Source organism: Pseudophryne corroboree, chromosome 5, assembly GCF_028390025.1.
Source record: "Pseudophryne corroboree isolate aPseCor3 chromosome 5, aPseCor3.hap2, whole genome shotgun sequence".
NCBI classification, from domain to species: domain Eukaryota; kingdom Metazoa; phylum Chordata; class Amphibia; order Anura; family Myobatrachidae; genus Pseudophryne; species Pseudophryne corroboree.
Genome location: NC_086448.1, coordinates 124,461,169 through 124,480,039, shown reverse-complemented (window position 1 = coordinate 124,480,039; position 18,871 = coordinate 124,461,169). Strand labels below are relative to the sequence as shown.

Genomic DNA, 18,871 nt, shown 5'->3' with positions numbered 1-18,871 from the left:
AGCGATGCATCAGATTGACCACACAATACAATCACCTGTATCAGAAGGCACAAAATGTTTTCTATGAGCTGGAGATAAATATGTTTGATTCAATATCCTAAGGTGTACTTCCTGTAACTGAGCTGATTTAAGACAAGGTAAAATTCTATCCAAATGATTGAGGAGAGCGTGGAAGTCTAGAAGATCTGAGTTCCATGTCTGTGAAATAGAGGACCAAGTATTTGCAGTTGGTTCAATTAGGTAGGAGTAAAGATGACATATCCTAAATGTAAGTAACTGACATATAGAAAATATCATAATTAGGGTATCCAGGGGCTGTAGAGGTACTAAGGGATTTTCTAAAGATTGAACATAATGTCGGACTTACAAAAACATAAAAAAAAAATGTGAGCGGGGTAGATTAAATCTGCTTTGTAGTACCGTGAAGACAGAAGATTACCACCAGGGTCAAAAACATCTTTAACAGACATGATGCCTTTTTGAAACCAAATTTTTTAGGCTGCAATGTCTAGAGAAGAGCAAAGGTTGGGTTTCCCAATAGAGGTATATGAGGAGAAGAGTAAGGGTTACGCTCAAGACTTGTGCGAGTATTAAGCCAAGCTTTATATGTGTCCCAAAAAAGGATATTAAAGTGCATGTGGGCTGGGAGTTGAGATCTAGGTGTATGTAATAAAGCTGCTGGGGGCAAATGGATAGAAGAGGGCTTCTTCTAGTGCAGGGGTGGCCAACCAGTCGGAGGCAAAGAGCCAGAAAAGATCCATAGGCAAGTGCAAGAGCCACTATCATGCGCGCACCTAAGGCGCGCGTGCAAAAATGGGGGTGTGGCCTAGTTGTCACAAAGCCATGCCCCATTTTTGTGCACACACCTTTCGGTATGATGTTTGTAGGAGTGTGACCTTGTGTCATAACCCTGTTTAGTCATGTTGTACAGTGCCACATACATATAAAAATGCCAAAAAATGGGTGCCACCACAGTGCCAGATAAATATATGCCCCCCGTGCCAGATACATATACGCCCCCAGTGCCAGATATGCCCCCACAGTGCCAGATATGCCCCCAATGCAGATACACATGTCCCCACAGTGCCTCCCACAGTGCCAGATATGTCCCACAGTGCCAGATATGCCCCCGATGCAGATACACATGTCCCCATAGTGCCTCCCACAGTGCCAGATATGCCCCCAGTGCCAGATATGCCCACACAGTGCCAGATATCCCCCAGTGCCAGATATGCCCCCAGTGCAGATACACATGCCCATACAGTGCCAGATATGCCCACACAGTGCCAGATATGCCCCAGTGCAGATACACATGCCCATACAGTGCCAGATATGCCCACATAGTGCCAGATATGCCCCAGTGCAGATACAAATGCCCATACAGTGCCAGATATGCCCACACAGTGCCAGATATGCCCCAGTGCAGATATGCCCCAGTGCAGGTACACATGCCCCCACAGTGCTAGATATGCTCCCAGTGCAGATACACATGCCCCCACAGTGCCTCATATGCCCCCAGTGCAGATACACATGCACATACAGTGCCAGAAATGCCCACACAGTGCCAGATATGCTCCAGTGCAGATATGCCCCAGTGCAGGTACACATGCCCCCACAGTGCCAGATATGCCCACAGACAGTGCCTCATATGCCCCCAGTGCAGATACACATGCCCCCACAGTGCCTCATATGCCCCCACAGTGCAGATACACATGCCCCCAGTGCTGATACATATGCCGCCACAGTGCCTCACTCCCCCCCAAAAAAAACAGTGCTGCTTACCATGCTGCTGTGAGGGGAAGGAGAGCGCAGCGCGCGCCTCTCCTACCCCTCCGTCTCCGGCGGCGCTGTGTATCTTCAATTCGGCGCCGGCCTGTGAGCCAATCAGAGCTCGCGGACCGGCAGCCAATCAGGAGCCTTAGCTGCCGGTCCGCGATCTCTGATTGGCTCACGGGCCGCCGCAGAATTGAAGATACACACTGCCGCTGGAGACCTGCTGCTGCGAGTCTGGTGTGTCGGGCAGCGGTGGCCAGGAGCGCATCGAGCCGCATGCGGGTTGGCCACCGCTGTTCTAGTGCAGGGTTAGTATAAAGATCAGTATGGAATAACCAATCTGCCGCATAGTGGAACAAAGCGGATTTTGCAAATGCTATTATGTGAGGGACACTGAGACCACCTTTAGTTTATGGGAGGTAAGTACGGGCGCGGTTCATTCTGGGTTTGAGATAATGCCAAATAAATTGTGAAAAGATCTGAGTGCAATGGAGAATATCAGCTCTCGATAGTGTGACTGGTAACATCTGTAACAGGTATGCTAATTTAGGGAACACTATGTTTTAATTACTACAACTCGACTTAGTAAGGATAACTTAAGGTCTTTCCAACAAAGAAGTTGGGACTGCAGCTTGTTTATTAGTGGTGTGAAATTGTTACAATAAAATAACAAGAGTTTAGAGGAAATATAGATACCAAAATATTTAAGTTTATTAGACGTGACCATAAAAAAAGAGGCTATGTTGGGATGGGAGGAAAGAAAAGAGGTAGCATTAATGGGGAGTAGTTCTGATTTTTCCAAGTTTTTGCAATATCCCGCGAAAGAAGTAAATATCGAAATAATTGTCCGAATATCTGGGATAGAGCATAATAGATAACATATCATCCACAAATAAGGATACTTTACATTCATGGTCTCTGATGTTTATTTCCCTAAAGGAAGAACTTTGCCTCACGATTATTGCTAAGGGTTCGAGTGCCGCCGCAAACAGAAGTGGGGACAGTGGCCAGCCTTGTCTCATGCCCGTTTGAATATAAAATAAAGGATGGGGAGAAGTATTTATTAGTGAGGACTTGAGTAGATGGAGAAGAATATAGAGAAGTCACAATATCAACAAAAAGAGGAGGGAGACCAAAATGGCACAGTCTCAAACAGATGATCCTACAGTGGTAAACACAGGATTTGCATGGGGGGGTTTCCAGAACTGGGTGGAGTCAAGCACGGGGGTGGGGATTGAGGTGACCCAGTATATGCTGGGTCCGTAAAACTAGTCTGTCTGTGTGTGTGTGTGTGTGTGTATATATATATATATATATATATATACACATATATATACATACATATATATATACATATACATATACATATACACATAGCATATTAAACATGCATATATATATATATACACATATACACACACACACACACACACACACACACACACACACACACACACATACAGTACACGTATATATATACTGTATGCATGTATTTATATCATATGTGTGTGTGTTTATATGTATGTACAGTATGTATGTATATACATGTGTTTTTATGTATGCACAAATTGCACATTAATAATACAGGTTGAGTATCCCTTATCCAAAATGCTTGGGACCGGAAGAATTTTGGATATCGGATTTTTCCGTATTTTGGAATAATTGCATACCATAATGAGTTATCATGGCGATGGGACCCAAGTCTAAGCACAGAATGCATTTATGTTTCATATACACCTTATACACACAGCCTGAAGTTCATTTTAGCCAATATTTTTAATAACTTTGTGCATTAAACAAAGTGTGTGTACATTCACACAATTCATTTATGTTTCATATACACCTTGTACACACAGCCTGAAGGTCATTTAATACAATATTTTTAATAACTTTGTGTATTAAACAAAGTTTGTGTTCATTGAGCCATCAAAAAACAAAGGTTTCACTATCTCACTCTCACTAAAAAAATTCCGTAATTCGGAATATTCCGTATTTCGGAATATTTGGATATGGGATACTCAACCTGTACTCATACGGCAAAAAAAAATTATTATTTTTTGGTGGAGGGGGGTTTCTGGGTGCTTGGAAACCCCCCCTGGGTGTGCCACTGTCCCAGGTTACCAAATCAAAGGCTTTCTCAGCATCTAAAGATAAAAGGAACCTGGGATCATCCAGTCAGGAATCAGTGATAGATTGGAGGACAGTAAGAACCTTCCTGATATTTCTGACCGAACCCCGGCCCCAAATAAACCTGTTTGACTATGATGTATTATAGACGGGAGGATCATTTTAACCCTCTGCAAATAGTTTAGTTAATATCTTAAAGTCTACATTAAGTAATGATATGGGCCTATAAGATGAAGATAGTAAAGGGTCTCTACCGGGCTTTGGTAGTGCTTTAACAATAGCTGAATTAAAATGTAAAGAGGAGGGGTGACCATCTAAAATAGAATGAAAAACATTGCACAAAGGGTACCTCATCCCATCCAAACTAACATCCGCAATAAGGTAACGGCCTTATGGGTCAATAACAGCAGAGTAAACAGTGTATAATACACCTTTGCAAAGTAATATAGCTACTTACGGGCCTTATAAGTATAAGAACAGGAGGCCAATACTCGCTGATGCATCATATTTAATGTATGATGTTCAGGGGGAGTTAAGTGTGTTTCTTGAAGATAGGTGACATCAGCTTTGATTTTATTGAGATATGTCAGAATTCGCCTGTGTTTTATCGGGGAGTGTATGCTTCGGACATTCCACATTCAAAATCTAAGGTGTGAGGCCATGTAAAAATAGTTGATAGAAAGGAAACCCAGGAATCCTTCATAAATCCCTTTTGCAATCCACCCTCTAAACATAGCTACACCAGGCAGGGCAGAAATCAACAAGAAAAACAATAAACGAGGGAAATACCAGATGCGACACGTGATATCATTACATTCAAAATACAGAGTAAACAGAGCGGTGAGAGGGAAAAATTAATAATACTGTACCAGGTCCAGTAGTAGTGGGGAAATGGAAAAGCATGGGGAAAAACAGTCGGGAACATTAAGTTTCAAGTAGACAGAAAAGCAACATATTAGTCACAGACAGTTACAAGAACTGAAATAGAATTGCAAATGACTAGACAAAACGTAATAATAACCTTGCTGTCAAAAATATCATCAAGCAACTGCGGGAGCATTTGAACGAGCTCATCATGTTAGTAAGGCTAAGGCTTCCTCCACCCCCTAATATAAGTTACAAATTGTAAAGACATTAATATACCGGAAGAAGTAGTAGTATCAAATAATAAGCAAAAATGAAATGGTTTAACATACCCTCGGTCCAGATCTGGAAAGGCACTAACAGTCACAACAAAGTCATTCTGACTCATTGGAGGTGAATTTGAATCCTGCTTAGACTCCTGTAAAAAAAAACTTGGGTATCCAACACATCCGTGAAATCTTTTGAGCCATGTGGAGTAAAGATCCAGATTCTAGCTTGGAAAGGGAGAGCAAATTTAATGCCCTTTTTGATCAGCTTTGAGCAAATGGGCGGCATGTTTCGGTGGGATCTGGAGACTTCCGCTGAATAGTCTTGAAAAAGATGAAGGTGCTGACAATCTCAATGAATAGTCCCTTTTTGTTTTGCAGTGGGCCAGATAAGATTGTTGTAACAAAAGTTCAAGCATTTAAATATTACAGCCCTTAGTCTGGAAGCATTAGAATGCCGGAAAGGGCCTAAACGATGGCCTGTTCAATTTCCAGAGACAACAATTCCAAAGCAATACCCAATAATTCAGGAAGATCGGCGACAAGGAACTTAGGGGCAGATGTATTAAGCCTGGAGAAGGCATAAATAAGTGATAAAGCAGTGATAAGTGCAAGGCGATAAGGCACCAGCCAATCAGCTCATAGCTGTCAATTTACATATTGGAGCTGATTGGCTGGTGCGTTATCATCTTGCACTTATCACCATTATATCACTTCTTTATGCCTTCTCCAGGCTTAATACATCTGCCCAATTGTGAGGTCAGGAGCCGTAACAGATTCCTTAAGGCAGGCATGTCCAAACTGCAGCCCTCCAGCTGTTGAGAAACTACACATCCCAGCATGCCCTGACTCAGCTTTAGCATTCTCTGACAGCAAAACTGTGTCAGGGCATGCTGGGATATGTAGTTTCACAACAGCTGGAGGGCTGCAGTTTGGACATGCCTGCCTTAAGGCACACAAGCCGCAAATTGTTACACATGGATGTGTTCTTGAGACCATCAACTTTAACTGTACCATAAATCAGAGACTTGTTGATTTAATTCAGAAATCTTGTGGAAATTATAGCCGATTCTATTTTAATTTTCAGAAAGTTGGCGGTAGAGATATGTCATATGAGATTTTGGGTTAACTACTGCACCCATAAATTTATCTGTTTGTATTTGTAGGAGAGGTTCAACGGTTTCTCTTATAGCCCAGACAATTTCATCATAGGACAAGGGGGTGGTGAAGGTCACGCAGAAATAGCGTGATCCGTTTCTTCAGCAGAATCCGTAGGCACATCCCCTTTCTTGCCGCCACCCCTGGTCTGTTGCACTTTGAGAGTAGTCGGGGCAACAAATTTATCCATGACGGAATCAGGTGTGAGGTCTCCCTTTAAAAACATACAAAGGTGTGTATACACGGTGAGATAAATCTGTAAGATTTTGACTATATAGTCAAAATCTTCTGAAAAGTTAGTGCATATCTCAAGGTGTTAGGCAGCTTGTAATACAGATTCGAACCCAATGCGCGCTCCCGTGGGGTCGGTATCGTAAGGTTAGATAGACTGTACAGGCAAGTCAATCTTGACAATCTAGTGTACTATCTAGTACAAAGTATAGTCAAAATTGGCACTTAGTCAAAATCGTACATAGACAAAATCTCAAGCACAGATTGTCAAAATCTGTACTATCTGTGCTATCTGGGCTCTGGGGTAGTTCAAGGGAAATTGCATAGTCAAAATCGGACATAACAAGGATCTCACCGAGTCCAGTCAAAATAGAAAGAGAATGGCTGTGACTATAGAAGCGTGAAAAAACTTACATCTTAAAAGAAATCAATATCCCGAAAATAAGACAAGAGTACTACCTAGTGGTGAGAATAAAATAGGAAAGTAGTCGTTAGGAAAGTTAATATGAGAAATGCCACGTGAAAGACATGGGAGTAAGGACACCAGATGAAAATTGGACTGAAACAGCAAAATACGTGTATTAGGTAGTAACAAAGTGGGGCAAAACCTGAAGACAGAGAGCTTCAGTGGTATTGATGACTTCAGCTGCAGAAAATATGCCTTACTGTAGAAAATCAACTGAAATTCAAACCTTATTCACGGGCTGGGGGCAGGTGATTTTAGGATCAGCAGAGATGTTATTTGTCTGGATCATGTCAGATCATAGACGACCCAGGTCACTTGGCCATGTTGTAAATATAAGCCAAGGAAAGAGATATCTCATTCAGTTACCCAATAAAGCAGGCTTGTTGCAGATAATAAGGCTGGTTATATAGTTACAGGGATAAGGGAGCACAGAGTATCACAGGAGGTGTTGGTCCCTGTTATTATAGACGGTGCAAGCCCAGGAAATGCAGAGATATTGTTTGTGCTGGCAGTGGAGCTATCCAAGATGGCCACCACAGCTTCTGCAGCTCAATCCAGAAGGCTGCTCCCAATAATATCAATGAAAGCACCGGGAAGGGAGACACAGCACCAGCATCAGGACCCCTGAGAGGAAGGAGGGGCACTGCAGGCTATATCCTGGGTATCGCGATCTCCGGGGCCTCCATAGCGGCTCCCACCACCTAATTGAGGCTGCAGCTCTGAGAGTGCATGTAAGCATGTTTCTTGTCCCCTCCCCCTCCCCTCCGTTACAATGCCCCTAGCCCTTGATAACTTAATGTGTGAACCACCATAATTACTTTATGCCCACTAATTTGAGTCTTACAGTATACAGTATGACTGTATAAGTAACATTGAAGTTTAAGTTCTGAAAAAAACTTAGGTTGCATCTAGGACATTTCTAATTCTGAACACAGTTTGATATATTATACGTCTTACCTATAAACACCCCAGTTTTGCTTCCACTGATAGTCTCTGTTGGATAGCCTGCATTTTCCAGAGCCCTGTAAGTACATTCCAGTAGTAGTTTTTGCTGGGGGTCCATATTCTCAGTCTCTGAAGAATGGATTCTAAATAGATTGTTGTCAAATTCATTCATTCTAGAATAGAGAACAAAAGTTGACAAAGAGTTCACCAGTGTATTCATCTGATAAATAGAAGTACCTCACCCAATTACTTTAGGATAGACACCTGCTGTATATAGTGTGCATATATCTCCCTTATGTTTATCTTACGTAAATTTGAAATTGCTTTATTTACCATACTGTATTTTTAATTAAGAACTTGGTCCTTTGTATCTTACTTTAAAAAACAGTTTTTTTTTTTTTAAATCAATCCATTTATATCGTAGCCTGTATCTGGAGGAATTGTATGCTAAACAATATATATATATATATATATATATATATATATACTTAACTCTAAACATAAGGTACTTACCCCTCTACAAGGGCTGCCCGATGGGTGCATATTTTGCCTGGATTGTTATGATTAGAATCATACCAACTGTTGGTGTTAAATCTTTCCTTTGGTATCTCTGTTGTACAGTTTATTCCTTCAACAATCACTTTCCAGAAAGTATCGATTCCTTCACCTGTCCAGTAAAAATATTGTTTACATAATAAAAAACAAGATTTTTTTAAACTATAATAATGAATCTTCAACCTATAATGTGGTGTACAAAATATTTTTTACTTATATTACTGGCACAGTGCACCTTATAGCCAATGTAAATGGGTGTAGTATGGTATGCCTGCGGCCGGGCTTCCGGCGACCAGCATATTGGCGCCAAGAGCCCGACAGCCGGCATACCGACAGCATGGCGAGCGCAAATGAGCCCCTTGCGGGCTCACTGCGCTTGCCACGCTGCGGGCACGGTGGCGCGCCACGCTATTTATTCTCCCTCCGGGGGTCATGGACCCCCACGAGGGAGAATACCTGTCGGTATGCCGGCTGTCGGGATTCCGGCGCTGGTATACTGTGATCCCGACAGTCGGCAGCCTGAAGACCACCCAATGTAAATATATGTGTACATTTGTAAATGTCTTTAATTCAAACATAGATACTGTGGTACAGTAGTCCATTGTTATCGAGGAGAGTGACTGACCTTTTTCCACATTCCTCCAAATTGCATTAGCAAAAGCATAACAACTGAGAAGTCCTAGTAACATAGTAACATTGTTTATAAGGTTAAAAAAAGACAAGTTGTCCATCGAGTTCAACCCTTATTTAGATCCTATACTATTCTGTAAAACCAGATATACCTGTAGTTATGCAATACAGTCTTTTTAAATGCTATATCCTTGGATATTTTTTTCAGTTAGAAATTTATTTAACCCATTTTTAAATTTAATGACTGAGTCCACCATTACGACCTTCTCTGGTAAAGAATTCCAGATCCTTACTACCCTTACTGAGAGGAACCCCTTCCTTCTTTGGGTATGACATTTTTTCTCCTCTAACCTCAATGGGTGTCCATGTGTCCTATGTAGAGATCTCTTAATAAACAAATCCCCTGATAGCTCCATCTATTGTCCCTTTATATATTTATATATATTAATAATGTCTTCTCTTAGATGTCTTTTTTCAAGTGTAAATATATTTAACCTAGTAAGCCTTTTCTCGTATTCCAGTGCCTCAAACCCCTTTATCAATTTTGTAGCTTGTCTCTGAACCCTTTCCAGCTTTAGTATATCTTTTTTATAGTGAGGTGCCCAGAATTGTACACAATATTAAAGGTGTGGCCGTACCAAAGATTTATATAATGGTAGGATTACACTTGTCTCAATTCCCCATTTCATGCATGCTAGAACCTTATTTGCCTTTGTTGCTGCACTCTGACATTGGGAACTGTTGTTAAAATTATTGTCAATGAGCACCCCCAAATCTTTTTCTATTACCCTTCCCCCTATGTTCTCTCCATTTAATTTGTAGGTTGCATGGTTATTTTTAGTTCCAAAGTGCATGACTTGAAATTGTTCTATGTTAAACCTCATTCTTCATTCAGTTGCCCAAATTTCCATTTGAAGTAAGTCATTCTGTAGGGACTTTGTATCCTTGGCTGAGCTAATTACCCTACATAGCTTGGTGTCATCGACAAAAATTGTACCGTGCTTTCTAGGCCTATTACTAGGTCATTAATAAATATATTAAACAGTAGTGGCCTGAGTACTGACCCTTGCGGTATTTCACTGAGTACACTTGGCCCAGTTGGAGAATATCCCATTAATCATAACTCGCTGTTCCCCATTATCTAGCCAATTACTTACCCAAGTACAAATGATGTTTCCTAGGCTGAGCTCTCTTAAGGCCCATATAGACGGGCCGATGTGGGAGAGATGTGTGCTGAGCGAACCGCTCAGCACACATCTCTCCCGCCGCTCAGCACAGCGCAATCTGTGCTGAGCATGCGGGGGGAGACTAGGGGGCGCTCATTTCACCCAGCGGGTGAAGTGAGCGACCCGCTAGATTGGCCTGCATGCAGGCCAATCTAGCACCAGCGATAGCGATGCGCGGGGCTGCGCATCGCTATCGCTGTAGGGGGTACACACGGAACGATAATGTTAAATCCTAAGCAATCTAGTCAGATTGCTTAGAATATCGCTCTGTGAGTACCCCCCTTTAGTTTGAAAATTAGCCTCCTGTGAGGCACTGTGTCAAAAGCTTTTGCAAAGTCTAAATAGACCACATCTACTGCGTTACCCTGGTCAAGATTTTTGCTCAGTTGCTTGTAGAAGCTAATTAAGTTAGTTTGGCATGACCTGTACCTCATGAAACCATGCTGGTTCCTATTAATAACATTGGAGGTATCCAAGTACTCCTACTGTATATGCTATATATAATATAGATATAAATATACTTATGTAACTATACAAGAGAGCGCAAGATAGTAAAGTAGTACAAAACAATTTATTAAAATATTGAAATATTAAACATATAAAAACAACAGTATTGCTGAATAAACAGAGCTTTAGAATCCACTGGCCACCACTGAATGTCCCATTTGGTTTGCAATTAAGTGTCTAGTTGTTTCTGCTGGAAATAAACTTTGTAATCCTATAGAGCAGGGGTGGCCAACCAGTCGGAGGCAAAGAGCCAGAAAAGATCCATAGGCAAGTGCAAGAGCCACTATCATGCGCGCGCCTTAGGCAGATACACATGCCCACACAGTGCCAGATATGCCCACACAGTGCCAGATATGCCCCAGTACAGATACACATGCCCATACAGTGCCAGATATGCCCACACAGTGCCAGATATGCCCCAGTGCAGGTACACATGCCCCCACAGTGCCTCATATGCCCCCAGTGTAGATACACATGCACATACAGTGCCAGAAATGCCCACACAGTGCCAGATATGCCCCAGTTCAGATATGCCCCAGTGCAGGTACACATGCCCCCACAGTGCCAGATATGCCCACAGACAGTGCCTCATATGCCCCCAGTGCAGATACACATGCCCCCACAGTGCCTCATATGCCCCCACAGTGCAGATACACATGCCCCCAGTGCTGATACATATGCCGCCACAGTGCCTCACCCCCCCCCAAAAAACAAAAAAAAAAAACAAAGTGCTGCTTACCATGCTGCTGTGAGGGGAAAGAGGGCACAGCGCACACCTCTCCTACCCCTCCGTCTCCGGCGGCGCTGTGTATCTTCAATTCGGCACCAGCCCGTGAGCCAATCAGAGCTCGCGGACCGGCAGCCAATCAGGAGCCTTAGCTGCCGGTCCGTGAGCTCTGATTGGCTCACGGGCCGCCACAGAATTGAAGATACACACCGCCGCTGGAGACCTGCTGCTGCGAGTCTGGTGTGTCGGGCAGCGATGGCCAGGAGCGCATCGAGCCGCATGTGGAGGATGAAAGAGCCGCATGCTGCTCGAGAGCCGCGGGTTGGCCACCGCTGCTATAGAGAGTCCCCCACTTTAGACTCTAAAGGAGAACATTGGAAGGCAGACGATTATTGTAGATTATGTGTTCACATAAGCATTCTTGCTGTGCTTATTTATAGCCACCTGAAGGAGTTTGATTTTAAAGTCTCCTAGCCAGCGTGTTGCTTCACTACTTGTCCCCCCACACACACATCAATCAACAAGGTACTAAGCTCACCGCAAATATGATGATGAAGCTGCCGTGTCCTATGGCACAAGGACAGCCAGGCAATGCGGGAGCAGTAATGTGGAGACGATGGCAGGTCCCAAGCATGACGGTGTGTGGACGTTGGCAGGTCCGGTGGGGAGCAGACGCGGCTCAGATGCGGCAAAGGGAATCAGCTGTGTGCCTGAACTCAGGTATGCAGAGGCGGTCAGGATCGTGGATATTTCAGCTCAAGCCCTAATGATGCGTTTCTCTGACGTAAGGGTAGTCGGTTTCATCAGAATAATGCAAATGGCACCCGTATACATACACATGTGCATACACAGATCACAGAAATGGCCCATTAAATGGAACCACATACAATGCGGTCATATGAAATAGTGATGGTGATAGGAGCCGGGTTGCTGCTCATAATGTTACAATGCAGCGCCCGCCTCCTTTCACTGAGCAGGAGCTGGCACTTTGGTGTTACCCCTCGGCGGATGACACCCGGGTGCGGGCCGCAACCCCCGCACCCACCCTGTGACGCCACTGTTACATTCCTTGTAGTAGTGTAATGAGCCCGCCTTCCCATCTGATTTAAACGCTTTGAAAGCATGCCTCTTTTTAACCATTACATCCTTAACCTTTTTATTACGCCACATCAGTTTGTATTTGAACCCCTTTGTTTGCTGCTCATGGGAATTGTCACGGGCTGGTCTGATTGTGTTCCCGGTAATGACCTGGGTGAGCCAGTGGAGGGCACAGGGAGGCAGAAGTTAGGTGGCTTGCGATATGGACAAGTCATATGCTGGAGCACTCTGGAAGTTTACACAGTGAGCACAGAGAATTGGTGAGACCTGAAGCAGAGGTGTGGAGTCTAACTCGCCAGGGGTTTTTGCCAGTGACCCCCGCCAGGGGATATGGTCTTCGCTGCGCCTGACGGGCAGGTCGCGGCCCTCTGCTCAGGTTCCTCTGTGGAGGCTGTGAGACACTCGGGTATACAGGGATGCTTAATACTGGATTATACTGAAGTGCTTAACCATCGATGGTGAGTCCGATGGTGACATGAAAAGGTAAGTATATCGGAGATGGTGAACTCTGGAGTGCTTGGGTAGCTGAGGATATCCGGAGCCTGTGAGGGGAATCCTGGACTGAGCACCGCAGACTGGTAACACACTGAGATGGAGATAGTGGAAGTCTCTGGCGGCAAGTAAGTAACCAGGAAAGGCAGGTACAGCAGGACACAGGTAAACGGATCTCTGGAGCAAGCTTGGAGCCTTGAGAGCGACGCTGGAGAACTTGCAGGAGAACTGACAAGTTGTTCAAGGCAATGAGGACTCTGGGAAGCCTGCTTATATCCCCCAAGAAGGATGCTGATTGGTTGCTGCCGGAAGCAACAGCAGCATGCACAGAACCAGGAAGTAATTACCTGGATACCTGGATCATATGACTCTGGCTCATGTGACTCTGGATCATGTGACTCTGCCAGAGTCAGTGGAAATCATGCTAGTAACCACAGAAAGCACCAGCGGCTGATCTGCGGCACAGAATACACCAGCGTGCCGGTAAGTGACGTGTGCGAGTAGTGCGTGAACTGTGGTTCCTGACAGTACCCCCCCCCCCCCCCCCATTTTAGGGTGGGCACCGAACACCCATGAGGCTTGGAAGGATTGTCCCTGTGGAAGGCTGAGATCAGACGAGGAGCGTGAACATCAGAGGCATTAACCCAGCTTCTCTCTTCTGGGCCATAGCCCTTCCAATCGATAAGATACTGGATATGCCCATATCTCTGGCAAGAATCCACAATTTTATTGACCTCGAACTCAACTCCTCGACGGGTGTAGACTCTGGGGGACTCAAGGGAAGATTTTTGGAAGCAGTTAAGAATGAGAGGCCGCAGCAAAGAGATGTGGAAAGAATTAGGTATTCTCAGATAGGCTGGTAGTTTTAACTTGTATGCCACAGGATTGATCATTTGTTCCACGGAGTATGGGCCTATGATTCGAGGGGCAAACTTCATGGAAGGAACCCTTAAACGTAGATTCCGAGTGGAGAGACAAACTTTGTCTCCAGGTTTCAGCAGAGGAACAGCTCGCCGTTTGCGATCAGCAAATATTTTATATCACTTGGAAGCTTTCTTGAGCGAGACCTGGACATTTTTCCAAACTAGAGAGAAGTGCTTGAGTGTAGAAGATGCAGCTGGCACTTCTAAAGCTGATAGCGCCTCGAAGTTAGGTGGACGCGGATGTTGACCTACACAATATAGAATGGTGAATAACCCGTAGCCGTATGGTACCTGAAATGATGGCCAAACTCTGCCCAAGGAAATAGACTAACCCAGTTATCCTGTGAAGAGGAAATGTACAGCCTGAGGAATGCTTCAAGGTCCTGGTTGACCCTCCCCGTTTGCCCATTGGACTGGGGGTGGTACGCTGTGGAGAATTTTTACTTCACTTGTAAGGCAGAACAAAGGGATATCCAGAAGCGGGCTACGAATTGTACACCACGGCCAGAGACAATTTCTGTAGGAAGTCCATGAATCTTGAAAATATGCTGTATGAATATTTGGGCGAGCTTGGGAGCCGAAGGTAGACCGGTGAGTGGTATAAAGTGTGCCATCTTTGAGAATCGATCCACCACTACCCAGATGGTATTACACTCTTGGGACTTTGGGAGCTCTGAGATGAAGTCCATGGATAAGTGTGTCCATGGACGCGTAGGAATGGGCAATGGGAGGAGAGCACCTGCTGGAGCTTGGCGATGTACTTTATGTTGGGCACATGTGGAACAAGAGGCCACAAAATCTTGGACGTCTTTCCTAATTTTGGGCCACCAGTAAGAGCGACGAACAAGTTCAAGTGTCTTGATAACCCCGGGATGACCAGAAAAACGGTGAGGCGTGAGCCCAAGATAGTAACTTCGGCCGAAGTTCAGGCGACACATATATTCAGGAGACACGTGAGTGGTGGCAAAGGCAGTGGGACTGATGATGGGACACTGGTCATGAGGCTGAACATCTTCCTCCATGGACCGTGATAACGCGTCTGCCTTTACATTCTGGGAGCCTGGACGTTATAAGATCTTGAAATCAAAACACAAGAAGAATAGTGACCAGCGGGCTTGGCGAGGATTCAGGCATTGGACCGTTTGGAGGTAGAGCAAGTTCTTGTGGTCTGTAAAAATGGTTACGGTGAATTTGGCACCCTCTAACAAGTACCTCCACTCTTCCAATGCCAACTTGATCGCTAACAACTCTTGATCGCGAATGGAGTAGTTTTTCTCTGCAGGAAGGAATTTTCATGAGAAAAAACAGCATGGATGTTGCTTCCCATCTTCCGCGGTCTGGGATAGCACTGCACCAATACTCACATTAGAGGCATCAACCTCAAGGGAAAAGGGCTTATCAGGGTCTGGTTGCTGGAGAATAGGAGCTGAGATGAAGGCTTGTTTTAGCAGATGGAATGAGGACAAGGCTTCTTCAGACCAGGCGGCGGGATTTGCTCCTTTTTTGGTCAGGGCTGTAATTGGAGAGATGAGCGTGGAGAATCCCCTGATAAATATTCTGTAATAATTGGCAAAGCCAATGAAGCACTGGACAGCCTTTAGTGTAGTTGGCTGGGACCAACCGTTGATGGCCTCAAGTTTTCGGGGTCCATCTGTAATTTTGAGCCGGAGATAATGTACCCCAAGAAAGTTATAGAGGGTACTTCAAAGGTACACTTGAAGAGTTTACCGTACAATTTATTTGCACGTAAACGGGACAGGACTTCTTTCACCTGACTGCGATGGGTTTGGAGATCTTGGGAAAATATCAGGATGTCGTCGAGATATACTACGAGGAACTTGTATAATACATCTCTGAATATATCATTCACAAACTGTTGAAAAACTGCAGGGGCATTACTTAATCTGAAGGGCATTACAAGGTACTTGTAATGCCGATCTCTGGTGTTGAAAGCTGTTTTCCATTCATCACCCTCACGGATTCTGATTAAATTATATGCTCCTCTGAGGTCCAGTTTGGTGAAGACCTTTGCTCCCTTGACACGATCGAATAGCTCAGTTATGAGAGGAAGAGGATAACTGTTTTTGACTGTTATGTTGTTTAAGCCTCTGTAATCAATGCAGGGACGCAGGCCTCCATCTTTCTTTTTTACAAAGAAGAAACCCACTCCGCCGGGAGAGGAGGAAGGGCGGATGAAACCTTTTTGCAGATTTTCCTGAATGTAATCAGACATTGCTTTAGTCTCGGGTACCGAGAGTGGGTATGTGCGCCCCTTAGGAGGGGACTTTCCGGGAAGAAGGTCAATGGGGCAATCCCATATACGATGAGGAGGTAACACATCAGCAGCCTGTTCACTGAATACATCACAAAATTCTTCATATGCTGTGGGTAGGCCGGGCAAGGGTGTTATGCACACCAGTGCCTGCAGGAAAGTACTGGTGTCAGAACTGTTATGCACTCCAGTGTCTGCAGGAATGTACTGGTGTTTGAACTGTTATGCAAAACAAATGGACTCACAGACAAACTGGGGAATATGACATAACGTACACAGAAGGTAATAGGGTAACAAAATACACACAAAGTGAACAGAGAAGCCCAGAGGCTAAGGAACTGGGTATCTCCTTTGTATTAGAACTGCACAGATGGAAAAAGCAAGATGTTGTGTTTTAATACATAGAGAACCCGAAATGCTGTTGCTAAGGGCAACAGCAAAACCCTAAAGGGTTACCAACGGGTGTGGCAGTAAACTCCTTGGTCAGAGATGGAATGATAGACACAAGGAGAGTCTCCACAATCCTATTTCTCACTTGCAGTGCACAGGTTTTAGCTTACTGCCACTAAACTGACCCCTGACACCTAGCACAGTGAGACAGGATTAGACAGGCAAGTCTTAGAATACAGCCGCAAACTTGCTAAGTTCACAGAGTGGTAACAGAACCCCAGCAAGCTAAACGACTGACTCCAGTCTTACTGCTAGGTCTGGATTGGCAGAGTGTAATACCAAATCCCCAGGCCTATTTGCAGTAAGCAACAAACAAATACAAAGCTACACAGTACTGGCTAACTTTCATGAACTGACTAACCAACAAAGATTCAGCAGCATCTGCTTACCCTGAAAAGAGGCCTTATAAAGCAGGTGCTGTCCACGCCCCACTCAGACCTCACAGACTGTGAGCACAAAAACCAGCACCGGATCCCCTGCCGTGCACAGAGCCTATAACCACTGCACAGCAAAAGACCCGAACCGGAGTATCAGCTGCGCTCAGGTTACTCCACTAGCACTTGTCTCCCGGTTGCCATGACGACGTGGCAGCACAGGGCAGGAGACCCTAACAGTACCCCCCCTCTGACGAGGGGTCAAAGAACCCCTACCACCGGGTTTATCGGGGAACTGCGAGAAGAAAGAGCGTATCAGTCTGGGGGCATGAAGATCACAACTGCGCACCCACGACCGCTCCTCCGGGCCATACCCCTTCCAGTGCACCAAAATTGACAGCCGACCCCGAACCACCTTGGAGTCAAGAATCCTTTCAACAACAAACTCCCTCTGGCCACGTATCAGAAGAGGGGAAGGTCTTCCACTGGAAGAAGGATTACTAATCGCCCGTTTTAAAAGGGAACAATGAAATGTTTTATTGATACCCAAAGAACGGGGCAGATCTAACTGAAATGCCACCGGATTGATAACCCTGGTGATCTTATAAGGGCCGATGAACCGGGGCCCTAACTTATGAGATGGCTGTCTCAACTTCAAATTCTTGGTAGACAACCAGACGAAGTCTCCTAATTTGAAGCTGCAGGGTCTTTTCCGCTTATCAAAAACCCTTTTGGTCACTAATGACACAGACACAAGGGCTTTCTTCACTTTCCGCCAAATACCTCTAAGGACCGAAACCACAGAGGAACCACCAGGCGTGGAGTCCAGGGGGTCAAAAGAATTGGCCTTAGGATGATGCCCATACACACAAAGGAAGGGAGAGATCCCTGTAGCAGAGTGAGCCGCGTTGTTATAGGCAAACTCCGCCATGGACAGATGAGCAACCCAGTCAGTCTGACACTTGGAGACATAACACCTGAGGAACTGCTCCAAGGACTGGTTCACCCTTTCAGTCTGCCCATTAGACTGCGGATGGTAGCCTGACGACAAGCTGACAGAAATCTGGAGATCGGAACAAAATGCCCTCCAGAATTTGGCCACAAACTGGGATCCGCGGTCAGAGACCACATCAAGTGGCAACCCGTGGAGACGCACAACATGCAGCATAAATAATTCAGACAGGCGTCTGGCTGATGGCAGCCCAACCAGTGGAACGAAGTGCGCCATCTTCGAAAACCTGTCAACGACAACCCAGATGGCTGTCATCCCCGAGGTCCACCACAAAATCCATTGAAATGTGGGTCCATGGCTTAGATGGGATAGAGAGTGGATGTAATGGGCCAACAGGAACCCCTCTAGGAGTCTTATTTCGGGCACAGATGTCACATGCCCGAACCCACTGATCCACATCCTTAGCCACCGAGGGCCACCACACCGCCCTAGATAGCAACTCCCGAGTTCTGGCAAAGGGCTTATTCTCAGTGGACCGGATAGCAGTTACTTCACTTATGCAATGCTTCTGGCAATAATCACTCCATTCCTCAATCTGAAGTGAGGCCCAATTGATGCGAGGATTGTGGAGTCGTAACCACGGCAAACCTAGCACAATGTCGTAAGAAGATTTAGGAATGATGAGAAACTCAATGCGATCCTGATGAAGAACCCCCACTTGGATGGTAACAGAAGCTGTCTGATGTGTGATATCACTGCCAAGAATTTTATTACCATCGACTGCAGTCAGATAGAGGTGCGGAGACAATGAAGAGACTGAAATATTAATTTTTTT

The 18,871-nt window shown here is 45.0% G+C and overlaps 1 protein-coding gene across 1 annotated transcript in view; it reads right to left on the bottom strand.

The window, feature by feature from the left end:
* The window catches only part of LOC134929569 (mycolipanoate synthase-like), a 39,733-nt gene extending 29,515 nt beyond the window's left edge, over nt 1-10,218 (bottom strand). Inside the window, exons 1-4 of the mRNA XM_063925160.1 lie at nt 10,173-10,218; nt 9,011-9,064; nt 8,344-8,497; nt 7,843-8,003 (exon numbers count right to left, since the gene is read on the bottom strand). Of these exons, the coding sequence (XP_063781230.1) occupies nt 7,843-8,003; nt 8,344-8,497; nt 9,011-9,064; nt 10,173-10,218 (415 nt within the window). The remainder of the gene's footprint in view (nt 1-7,842; nt 8,004-8,343; nt 8,498-9,010; nt 9,065-10,172) is intronic.
* Nucleotides 10,219-18,871: the final 8,653 nt, after the last annotated feature.